Source organism: Salmo trutta, chromosome 10 (genome assembly GCF_901001165.1).
Source record: "Salmo trutta chromosome 10, fSalTru1.1, whole genome shotgun sequence".
Classification (NCBI taxonomy): Eukaryota; Metazoa; Chordata; class Actinopteri; order Salmoniformes; family Salmonidae; genus Salmo; species Salmo trutta.
The window spans coordinates 20058625-20070763 of NC_042966.1; the positions used below are offsets into that span (position 1 = coordinate 20058625).

Here is a 12139-nt window from a genome sequence, read left to right on the forward strand (position 1 = left end):
CCCCAGCAGAAGCCGTTGCTCGACTGTTGTGGGTAGATATAATCGATGTCAAACACTGTACTGTCATTCAATTTCATTACTTTCAAATGTATTAACAAGTGGAAAACTAGAATGTAATATGAGTGTTACGTAGGCTATTTCACTGTCGATTGTGATGATTTTAACGTCAACACGTCATTTTGCGCGGAACTGTAATTGTGGAAATAAATATTTTGCAAAAAAGTGTCAGTAATTGCATGGTGTGGAAACAAACGTTTTTGGTAAAAACGGGTCGATTTGCGAGTGCTAATCAATCAACCATCACTAACGTTAGCTATCATACTAACTCACCTGGAAAGTCACACATTCACCCAGCGATCAAAAATGGTACTCACGCGGGCGTATTCAACTAACGTTAATGTCTTTATTGAGTCAATGTTTCTGGATATAATAATCATTGCCATTCAGATCATAAATGGTTAGTAATCCATTCCTGAACATCATGGCAAGAGCAACAGGGCAGGGAGAGCAGGTGACATGGAGGTGAGTGAGAAAAGGAGCAAATACTGATGACTGAACTGATATCACCGTGTTGGTGTTGTTCCTACCACATAATTAATGTTGGCACAGCTGAAGTTAGGTTTAGGCACAGGCCTCACTGAGGTTAGGTTTAGGCACAGGCCTCACTGAGGTTAGGTTTAGGCACAGGCCTCACTGAGGTTAGGTTTAGGCACAGGCCTCACTGAGGTTAGGTTTAGGCACAGGCCTCACTGAGGTTAGGTTTAGGCACAGGCCTCACTGAGGTTAGGTTTAGGCACAGGCCTCACTGAGGTTAGGTTTAGGCACAGGCCTCACTGAGGTTAGGTTTAGGCACAGGCCTCACTGAGGTTAGGTTTAGGCACAGGCCTCACTAAGGTTAGGTTTAGGCACAGGCCTCACTAAGGTTAGGTTTAGGCACAGGCCTCACTGAGGTTAGGTTTAGGTCAATGGGTGGGGGGCAGGGGAATATTCTGTCTTTGGACTGGGGTAACCAACTTACTACAGGTCAGTTGCAATGATGGTCCTGGAGCAACTTTAATTATGATGTTTTAGGAACAACACCAACATGGCGATATCAGATCGTGCAAATATTGATAGTTAAAGAGTCTTAACCACCAATATTTGCACGATCTGATATCACCATGTTAGTGTTGTTCCTACGACGTCATAATTAATGTTGCTCCAGGACCATCATTGCAACTGACCTGTAGTTAGTTGGTTACGAATAATGACATCACAACAGTCTAATCCTAATGTACAGACTCCTGTTGGCCCCCATATGTGTTCCAACATACTTTCTAATCATTAGTTTACAGATAATATTTATTTCATGCTCACTCTGGTGTGTTCAGAGGAGAGAGGGAGAGAAGGAGAGGGAGGGAGAGAGAGAGAGGGAGGGAGAGAGAGAGGAGGAGAGAGAGAAGGAGAGAGAGAGAGCACAAGGATGCCGACAGGGCAGGGAGAGCAGGTGACATGGAGGCGAGTGTCAGCACTTAGTACCCTAACCATCACTAAATGCTGAGTGGGCTTCATCAAGTTCACTTCCAGGACAAGCGATTAAGTGTACTTTCAGGACAGGCTGTACTTTTGACACAATAGTTTTTTGAAAATAAGCAAGTGCACTATGGTCATATTTTGCACACTGATTTCATGGCATGCATCCAGCTCTTCAGTCTCTAATATGGAGATACTTATCCAGCTCTTCAATACAGAGGAAATGAATCATTAAACATTTTATGAATCATTAATTGATGTGGTTATAATATTCCCAAAGGGCACAGGAGTATTCTGCCCTACCAAGCAAAAAGGCAGTAACTGCTCAGTGTATAACTGAGAAAAAGGGATTTTATTTACCTTTGTTTCACAGTAACTTTATGCAGAGGCTGTGGTATGCTCTCAAGCTTTTTATCTCTTACTAATTACCTTAATCATTCGTTGAAACTCAAACTGTATTTCATTACATTTCATAGAATATGAAACACTGTATTTGTGACAACGGCTATGCAATCACTGTAAGTGCCTGACAATGCACAATGAAGTGTTGGAATATACTGTATATATATGTGTATATATATATATATATATATATATATATACAGTATATATTATTGGAATATACTGTGTATGTATGTATATATATATATATATGTATATTCCAACACTTCATTGTGCATTGTCAGGCACTTACAGTTGAAAGTTTAGGCTAACACACATATATACATAAATATATATATATATATATATATATTTTAGGAGGTAGATCAGCTTTAATATTGCAGATAGATTGTGGCTTCCATCAATGTAATTGCATAATTTCCAATCCCCCATATATGTGTGTGTGTATGTATGTATGTATGTATGTATACACACACACACACACCCAGTGCATTCGGAGAGTATTCAGACCTCTTTACTTTTTCCACATTTTGTTATGTTACAACCTTATTCTAAAATTGATTTTAAAAAAAATTCCCTCTTATTAATCTACACACAATACCCCATAATGACAAAGCAAAAACCCACCACAGTAAACACTATGCATATGAGCCAGCAATGAATTAATCTTGTCTTTCAGGACCAATGGAAGGCAAACAACAATATGAGCGAGTAACCATCCCATCTGTCATGCAGGGTTGAGTGGCCAAGACCACGTGTCCTTACGACCAAGAGAAAGGAGTGATTTTATCATCAATGTCCTCTTTGGTCATGACTGTCTTGTTTGGTCATGACTGTCTTGTTTGTTCATGACTGTCTTGTGTGCAACCCTAGTCACAGTTTGTTTTCCTACAGTAAGTGTTTGCTCAAAAACTGACATGTTACCAACTGCACACATGAGAACCGATGCGGAATGTAAGCATGTTTTCACACAGGCAATTTGCTATGGTGGCCAAGGGTTTCACAATGTTTCAAATGGCAAATTGAATCCAGTAGGTTACTGTGACATTTTTTGAGGCATTAAAATGTTTCATTTATTTGCTGCCAGCTTATCTGGCCACAGTTTGTCATCCATTGTTCCTATGCCAGGTAACTTTAGCATAGTACATTTAACTATAAGTAAAATAAGCCCTCATGCAGTTTATTAGTACAGACTGCAAATCTTACCCTTACTCCAGCTGTTGTTGTTTTTTGAAATTGTTCCAGTTTATCTGAAAGGTGTACATTGAATAGGCAAGTCAAGGAAAGTTAAGTTGGTGTATGGCTGGATTTAGAATTGAAAGGGAATGCTATACGTAAGCATAAAAAAAGTCATTTTTCTAATTAATAGTCTGTATGGGCTATCAGACCCTAGATGCTATGTATTAGTACATTTAATGCTGACTTGAATTTAACAATTTAAACAGAGTGCATCCTGTGAGAATCCAGTGCTCTGCATATTTAGCCCAAAAATGTGTATGTTAAATACAAGCTGTCATTTCACCTCTAGACTGCTGGCGTCTTTAATTGCCAAATAATTCTCCAATAGTAATGAAAATTCTACAAGTATACATTGGATCGGGGCCAGACTACAGAAAAGGGCCCTTATCTTTATGCAATAATATTCAACAAACTGGACAAGTTATGTAAGTTTTGGCTGCTACGTAAAGGGAAAGGGGGATACTAGTCAGTTGTATAACTGAATGCATTCAACTGAAATGTGTCTTCGGCATTTAACCCAACCCCTCTGAATCAGAGAGGTGCGGAGGGCTGCCTTAATTGACATCCACATCTTTGAGAACAGTGTACAAGTACATATAAAGTTTACTCAAGTTTAAAATGTTAAAGCATCGTATGTGGGAATTCAGTGCACTGCATATTAAGCCTCAGAAGTACTTATGTTACATACAAGATATCATTACACTTGTCTACTGGTGATCTGAGCCAATGTAGACTTGTAGAATGTGTCATTATTACTATTAGAAATCAATTTGGCAAGGAAAGAAACTAATCCATACTAAAGGGCCACTACTTTGATGCAATAAAACTTTCAACAAAATGGGCAGATGTTACGTAAATATCAGGTGCTATGTATAAGCACATTGACTTGACTCATTTAAAATGTTAAACAACAAAGCATGAGAGAATTCAGTATACTGCATATTCAGCCTCAGAATTTAATGTTACGTACAAGATATTACATTTGTCTACTGGTGACTTGTATTTTTCATGCCAAATGAATCTTCAATAGTAATGAGTTCTGAAAGTCTACATTGGATTGGGTCTAATAAAACATCTGAATCTTTAAATGAAGGACTTTTATGCACCAGCACAATATCCCTTAATTCTAAAAACATTTAGTTCATTTAAAACAAAGACACACATTCATGTGTTAGATTTGTTTCTAAAACTTGCCTAATCAGTTTGTGGTTGGTGTCTATATGCATAACTTCCTGGGGCCCAGCCACCGAATATGTTCGTCGGACAACACAACCCATCTTGGTCATCCAAAGGATAACCCTGGCTGTGACGATTCGATGCATTGATGCCTTTACCCTTGCCCACTGTGCACATTGGCCCTGGGCGAGCAAGCTCCCTTCACAAATCTCTAGCCTGCATGGGGCATGTTGGATTTGATAGCTGACACTACATACAGTACATTGTCTAGCTCCTCGTCGGCCATTGAGAGGATGATCCCTGGACTGATAGATCGTTCTTTCTCATACGTCTAAATCGATTGCTGGGTAATTGACCACCCGCAAGAGGCTGGTCTGAAGCCTCTCCATTATGTAATTTATTTGTAGAACCCGAAGACAGAGTGACGAGGTTATTATTGATGTCAGTTAAACTTGTGTTAGGCTACTTAGCTAGCTAACGTAGCTACTTTTTGATAACTCATTAGAACAACTAAACGCCAATCAATGACTTATTACTATACCTAGGTACTGCATGTGGGTCCTTGACTAGGGCGACCTTGTGGACAGTAAACTTTCTCCTTTGAGATAGTTCATCCTCCTTGCTAGCTAACCATTACCATAACTGTAATTGGTACTTCAACAGTGGCTAGCTAGACACGCTTACTCCTTGCACAACAATGTGTCATTTTGTCAGTGACGTGAGCTAACTAACTAGGTAACACTAGCTAGCTATCATATGTCACGAGCCGAGATCAACTGTGTGTAAGCTAGTTAGCTAGCTAGCTAGCTGTCATTTGCTGATGAAATTTCACATTTACCTTCCACGCATTGCTTTTCTTACGATCCTAACAATTTACGTATGGATTTGCTTTACTATCGATCCTAATGATACATACGTTCAACCTTTTGGCACCTATTTGGCTCCATACAACCCTCCAGTGCTCCAATGTGCATGCTCGGAGCAAGGTAATACTGCATGCATTTTTAGAAACTGGGTGGTTGGAGCCCTGAATGCTGTTTGGCTGTATACCACGGGTATGACAAAATAGTTATTTGTACTGCTCTAGTTATGTTGGTAACCAGTTTATAATAGCAATAAGGTACCTTGGGGTTTTGTGGTATATTTCCAATATACCAAAGCTAAGGGCTGTATCCAGGTACTCTGCGTTGTGTCGTGCTTAAGAACAGCCCTTAGCCATGGTATATTTGGCCATATAAGACGTGGATTTCGAGTAAGGCACTCCCCCGCACCTCTCTGATTCAGAGGGGTTGGGTTAAATGCGAAAGACACATTTCAGTTGAATGCATTCAGTGGTACAACTGACAAGGTATCCCCTTTCCCTTACCTAGGGCCTTATTTGTGGGGTCAATTTCACGCCATATGTATTGAATACAAAATAAAAATAAATCGTGAACATGAAAAATAAAGTTGAGAATGAAAACATATTTTTGAGGACGGTTGAAATAATGGATGTTGAAATCAAAAACCAAACAATTGAAAGCAAAATGTATAGAATTGTAAACAAAAATAATACATCAAAACCCAAAAACTTGTAAGCAAATAATTTTAAAGCGAGAGCAAAACTATGTCAAATGATTAAAACAAATATTTGAAAATGAATGCAAAAATCTTTTTCGGTTAAACTTTTTAATCCTATTGAATACATTTTGCCTACGCTCTTGCCTGCATGTACTACCTTTTGGTTACGCTACTCAGATCTTCGCTTTCACTGACAGTCTTTTCGATTGCGAGTTTTGGCATTATTTTTCCTTGAAGAGCGGGGTTTAGAGGGAGGCGTAGACAATGAGTCGCCATTGGTCCGCTATTTTTGGACTGACGATTCGTCTTAACCCAATCGATGAACATGATAGACAGGTTTAGGAGGGTACTTTAACATAACTATAGATCATTCATCAGCTAGATGGCCCCAGGTAGGCCAACCAATCAGAATTTTGGTTTAATACTTTTTATGGAAAAGTTTGATCTTACTGATATATGGAGAGAGAGGTTTCTGGCCGACAGATCATTCACTTGGAGTAACAAAACAGGTTCCAGACAGTCCAGAATATATTTTTGGCTTATATCCAAATGTATTGATAGTGAGTGTTACTACAAATATTTGTACTACTCCTCTCACAGACCATAGGGCCATTTACATTGATATCAAAATATTTACCCCTGATACTAACCTTGGTAGAGCATCCTACTGGAATCTAAATAGCTCGTTATTAAATAATGATATAGTTAAGTTTGAGGTTAAGATCTGCTCTCACACTTTTGGGAAAGGGCTTGTGAAGAAAAATCGTATTGCAAGAACTGGGAGATCTTTGGATTTGAGGTGCCAAATACCTTTGAAAATATGGTAGTAATCTTGCTAAAACTAGAAGAGCTGAGGAGGAAAAGGTGATCATTAAGACTTTCTCAGAGGTCCCCAGATGGCCTCTTGGGGGAAGAGAAGATGGAACTGATTGAGTTACAAAATGATAATATATATATAGATTAAATCAACTGGATAATATATATATATAGATGAAATAAACTGGATAATATATATATAGATGAAATAAACTGGATAATATATATATATATATATATATATATATATATATATATAGATGAAATAAACTGGATAATATATATGTATAGATTAAATTAACTTGGATTATATATATATAGAAATTAAATAAACTGGATAATATATAGAGATTAAATAAACTGGATAATATAGAGAGATTAAATAAACTGGATAATATATAGAGATTAAATAAATAAACTGGATAATATATATATATATATATATATATATATATATATATATATATGATTAAATTAACTTGGATAATATATAGAGATTAAGTAAACTGGATAATTTATATAGATTAAAAGCAGAAGGAGCCTTTATTAGATCTAGGAAAAATGGATTGAGGAGGGAGAACAGAATTCATCCTATTTCTTTAGACTTGAGAAATGTCACTCTACAAATAACACTATCCAAAATTAAACATTGGTGTTATTACAGATGACCAAAAATGAATCGCTAAATACTGTAGCAATTTTTACAGGAAATTGTATAGCTCTACGTACTGTCAGGAATACACAGATATGTTTTTTGACTCACTGAATAATGTTCACTCTATCAGTGATACATAATCTAAACAGTGTGATGAACCCATCAAAGTTAAAGAGATTATAGAGTCTATCAAACATCTAAAGAACAATAAATCACCAGGTGTTGATGGAATACCTTCACAATTTTACAAATTATTTGAGTAGCTCCCTTCCCATTCGAAGTCTTTTTAGAGAGTATTAAAAACAATGTTCTCCCTCCTACAATGAGTCAGGGGTTAATAACACTGATACCTAAGCCTAAAAAAGAAATGCTGCTCATCGATAACTGGCGTCCAATTTGTCTTCTTAATTAGGACTATAAGATTACTTACTACTTGCAAAAATAATTATAGAAGTCCTGGATGCAATAATTGATGAAACACAGTCTGGCTTTATGAGGAACACACAGTTGAAGTCGGAAGTTTACATACACCTTAGCCAAATGCATTTAAACACAGTTTTTCACAATTCCTGACATTTAATCCTAGTAAAAAATCCCTGTCTTAGGTCAGTTAGGATCACCACTTTATTTTAAGAATATGAAATATCAGAATAATGGTAGAAAGAATGGTTTATTTCAGCTTTTATTTCTTTCATCACATTCCCAGTTGGTCAGAAGTTTACATACACTCAATTAGTATTTGGTAGCATTGCCTTTAAATTGTTTAACTTGGGTTAAACGTTTTGTGTAGCCTTCCACAAGCTTCCCACAATAATTTGGGTGAATTTTGGCCCATTCCTCCTGACAGAGCTGGTGTAACTGAGCCAGGTTTGTTGGCCTCCTTGCTCGCACACACTTTTTCAGTTCCGCCCACAAATTTTCTATAGGATTGAGGTCAGGGCTTTGTGATGGCCACTCCAATACCTTGACTTTGTTGTCCTTAAACCATTTTGCCACAACTTTGGAATGTTGTGGCAAATGTCCATGTCCAAATGTCAATGTCCATTTGGAAGACCCATTTGCGACCAAGCTTTAATCTTGAGATTTTGCTTCACTATATCCACATAAATTTCCTTCCTCATGATGCCATCTATTTTGTGAAGTGCACCAGTCCATCCTGCAGCAAAGCACCCCGACAATATGATGCTGCCACCCCCGTGCTTCACGGTTGGCATGGTGTTCTTCGGCTTGCAAGCCTCCCCCTTTTTCCTCCAAACATAACAATGTTCATTATGGCCAAACAATTCTATTTTTGTTTCATCAGACCGGAGGACATTTCTCCAGAAAGTACGAAGCTTTGTCCCCATGTGCATTTGCAAACCGTAGTCTGGCTTTTTTATGGCGGTTTTGGAGCAGTGGCTTCTTCCTTGCTGAGCGGCCTTTCAAGTTATGTCGATATAGGACTAGTTTTACTGTGGATATAGATACTTTTGTACCTTTTTCCTCCAGCATCTTCACAAGGTCCTTTGCTGTTGTTCTGGGATTGATTTGCACTTTTCGCACCAAAGTACGTTCATATCTAGGAGACAGAACGCGTCACCTTTCTGAGCGGTATGACGGTTGCTTGGTCCCATGGTGTTTATACTTGCGTACTATTGTTTGTACAGATCAACGTGGTACCTTCAGGCGTTTGGAAATTGCTCCCAAGGATGAACCAGACTTGTGGAGGTCTACCATTTTTTTCTGAGATCTTGGCTGATTTCTTTTGATTTTCCCATGTCAAGCAAAGAGGCACTGAGTTTGAAGGAAGGCCTTGAAATACATCCACAGGTACACCTCCAAATGACTCAAATGATGTCAATTAGCAGAAGCTTCTAAAGCCATGACATCAAAGCCATGACATCATGCACAAAATAGATGTCCTAACTGACTTGCCAAAACTATAGTTTGTTAACAAGAAATTTGTGGAGTGGTTGAAAACGAGTTTTAATGACTCCAACCTTAGTGTATGTAAACTTCCGACTTCAACTGTACATATTTCTAACAATATCAGACTAGTATTAGACATACTTGACTACTCAGACCTAATAACAGAGGATAGCTTCATATTATTTTTAGATTTTTATAAAGCATTTGACACAGTAGAGCATCAGTTCCTCTTACACTCCCTTGAGAAATTTGGCTTTGGGATTTTTTTCTATAAGGCTTTTAAGACTCCATACAATTGGTAACAGCTTTATCAAATTGAAGTATGGCACCTCACCGAGATTTGAGTTAAAGCGAGGAATTAGGCAAGGTTGTCCTATCTCCCCGTATCTGTTTTTATTAATCACCCAACTTCTTACAAGTTCTTTAAATGATAGTCCTGTACAAGGTATTTCCATAGCTGGTAAAGAAATTATTATAAGCCAGCTGGCTGACAATACTACACTTTTTCTGAAAGATTTCTAACCAAATTCCGATATCGATCAATGTGATACAATCCTTTTCCAAAGTGTCTGGTCTATATCTTAACATTAATAAATGTGAACTCATGGCTGTCAAAGATTGTGTGACACCTTCATATTATGGTATTCCAGTAAAAGAAGAAATGACATATTTAGGCATAACCATTACTAAGGATCAGAAGTCTAGAGGCTTACTACATTTTAACCCTCTTATTAAAAAACCCAGAAGAAGCTAAAGCAATGGCTACAGAGGGACTTATCTTTAAAAGGAAGAGTCCTAATAACCAAGGCTGACGGTATCTCTAGGCTAACATAAGGCGCTCTATCATTATATCTTGACGGTAAAATATGCAAGGAGATAGACCAGATGCTTTTAAACTTTCTGTGGAGAAACCGTACCCATTACATTAGGAAAACTGTTGTAAAGAACACTTATGAGTATGGTGGGCTGAATTTTCTGGACTTTACTACCTTAAATAACACTTTTAAGATCAATTGGATAAAACATTTCCAAAATAGACGCACTTCTATGTGGAATTTTATTCCCCATCATGTCTTCTCTACTTTTGGTGGCCTTAACGTCATGTTGGTTTGCAATTATAATATTGACAAAGTTCCAGTGAAACTTTCTGCTTTTCATCGGCAGGTTCTTGTCATGGTCCTTCATTTATAAGCATAACTTTTCTCCATACAGATATTATATACGGAATATTCAGGATATATTGTATAAAAATACTTCTTTGTTTTTAGAATATTGGTTCCGAAATAATATCCTATTGGTGAGCCAACTGGTAAATAATATCCTATTGGTGAGCCAACTTGTAAATGCAGATGGTTTTTTACTTAGTTATAAGGAATTACTTTACAAGGTCCCTGTAACACCTAAAGATTTTGCAATTGTTTTAGATGCCATTCCCTCAGGTGTTTATTTATTATTCAGGAACCTGTCAAGACCTGACCCTCAGAGCCTACCTTCCATTAACCCTGTTGACTCATCAGTAGGAAAGATTTGTTTCTCTTTTGGTCCATTCAACAACAGAGCGATACGAACCTTGTTTCACCAGGATGTTGTATCTATTCCTTATGTCATGCATTATTGGAATGGTTTGATTGATAATATCTGTTACAAAAAAGTTTGGATGTTGCCACTGTCTGGTTCACCTTGGGGTCATGATAGGAGCTTGTCATGATGCTGGCCTGTTGGGGGAGGTTCATGACCCCCATAAATACCTTTCCCCTTTTTCCTCTCTCTACTCTACCGATGTGAGTATTGAAAATCCCTTTGTTAACATAGAGAGTCTGGTGACATCAAATGATGGGAAACGGAACCATATTTCGGTAATCCAACTAGTTGAAAATATGCATTGGGACTTAATGAATATGATGTCAGTTCAGTTGGTGTCTGAGACATGATTACTGATGATAGGACAACATAAACTGTATCTTGGAAAATCTACACATTCTAGTTATCAGATTCACATGGAATTGTTGTGCAATTTAAATGTTTAAATATGAAACTATTTGTGAAAAGATGAAATGTAATTTTTAGCTTCTTAATGAGAGAACGGTTTGTCAGAAGAACACCACTCTGCTCACTCAGAGGCCCCGCCCAAGTGAACAGATATGGGTTGTAAACTATGAAACACAGCCCTGTCTCCCAATCCTATATAAGCCCCTTGACGAAAATGTATCTTTCTGTTCCAAGGACGTGAGGACTTACCATCCCCACGTTGAAAGGACAAAGACCACCTACAGAACTAAGCCAACATCAGCAAGAACCTAACGCAATTGGCATCGAATTTCAATGTGAAGGTGACGACCTACATGCCGGAAGGATGAATTTCGACTATACCAGCCAGAATATAGCATGAGCATAAAGTATGGCAACTTGGTATGAACTTTGAACTCTTATTCACTAAAGAAGTGCTACCCCCTCCGCCCGCTAAACGTGGGCTAGGAGAGGACGGACAGAGTATCCATTCTACCACGCTCCAGTTCACCACTACACAGTCTTCAGAGGACCAGAGATCCATGCTGGACCACCCGGCCTCCCATCTACAGACAATCTACCGAAGCACAGCTCAGAGTAAATATTTATTGCATTTTCCTTTTCAAATGGGCGGTAATTTAGAATGCATAAGATACTGTATTTACGATAGCATAGCTTCTCCCTTTGTTACTCAGTCTTCCCGCTCTTTCACTCAAACCCAACCCCCCTCTCTTTGTGTAACCAGCTGTCATATCTGTTCCGTCCACCAGGGACGTTTTCTTTATGACATAATTTGTAATCAATGTATGATCCATTCTGTGTAGATGTAATTGTGTGATTATTTAGGTATTTAGTAAATAAATA

At 37.9% G+C, this 12139-nt stretch overlaps 1 protein-coding gene across 2 annotated transcripts in view; it reads left to right on the top strand.

Annotated features, from left to right (window-relative positions):
• Nucleotides 1-11931, top strand: part of LOC115201296 (ras-interacting protein 1) — a 51087-nt gene extending 39156 nt beyond the window's left edge. Inside the window, exon 17 of one of the 2 annotated variants that reach the window (XM_029764805.1) lies at nt 11492-11931. In XM_029764805.1, the coding sequence (XP_029620665.1) occupies nt 11492-11569 (78 nt within the window). In that variant the 3' untranslated portion in view covers nt 11570-11931. Of the gene's footprint in view, nt 1-2593; nt 4242-11491 lie in introns of those variants that run through there. The other variant, XM_029764807.1, reaches the window with a different exon arrangement.
• The last annotated feature ends 208 nt before the right edge of the window (nt 11932-12139 follow it).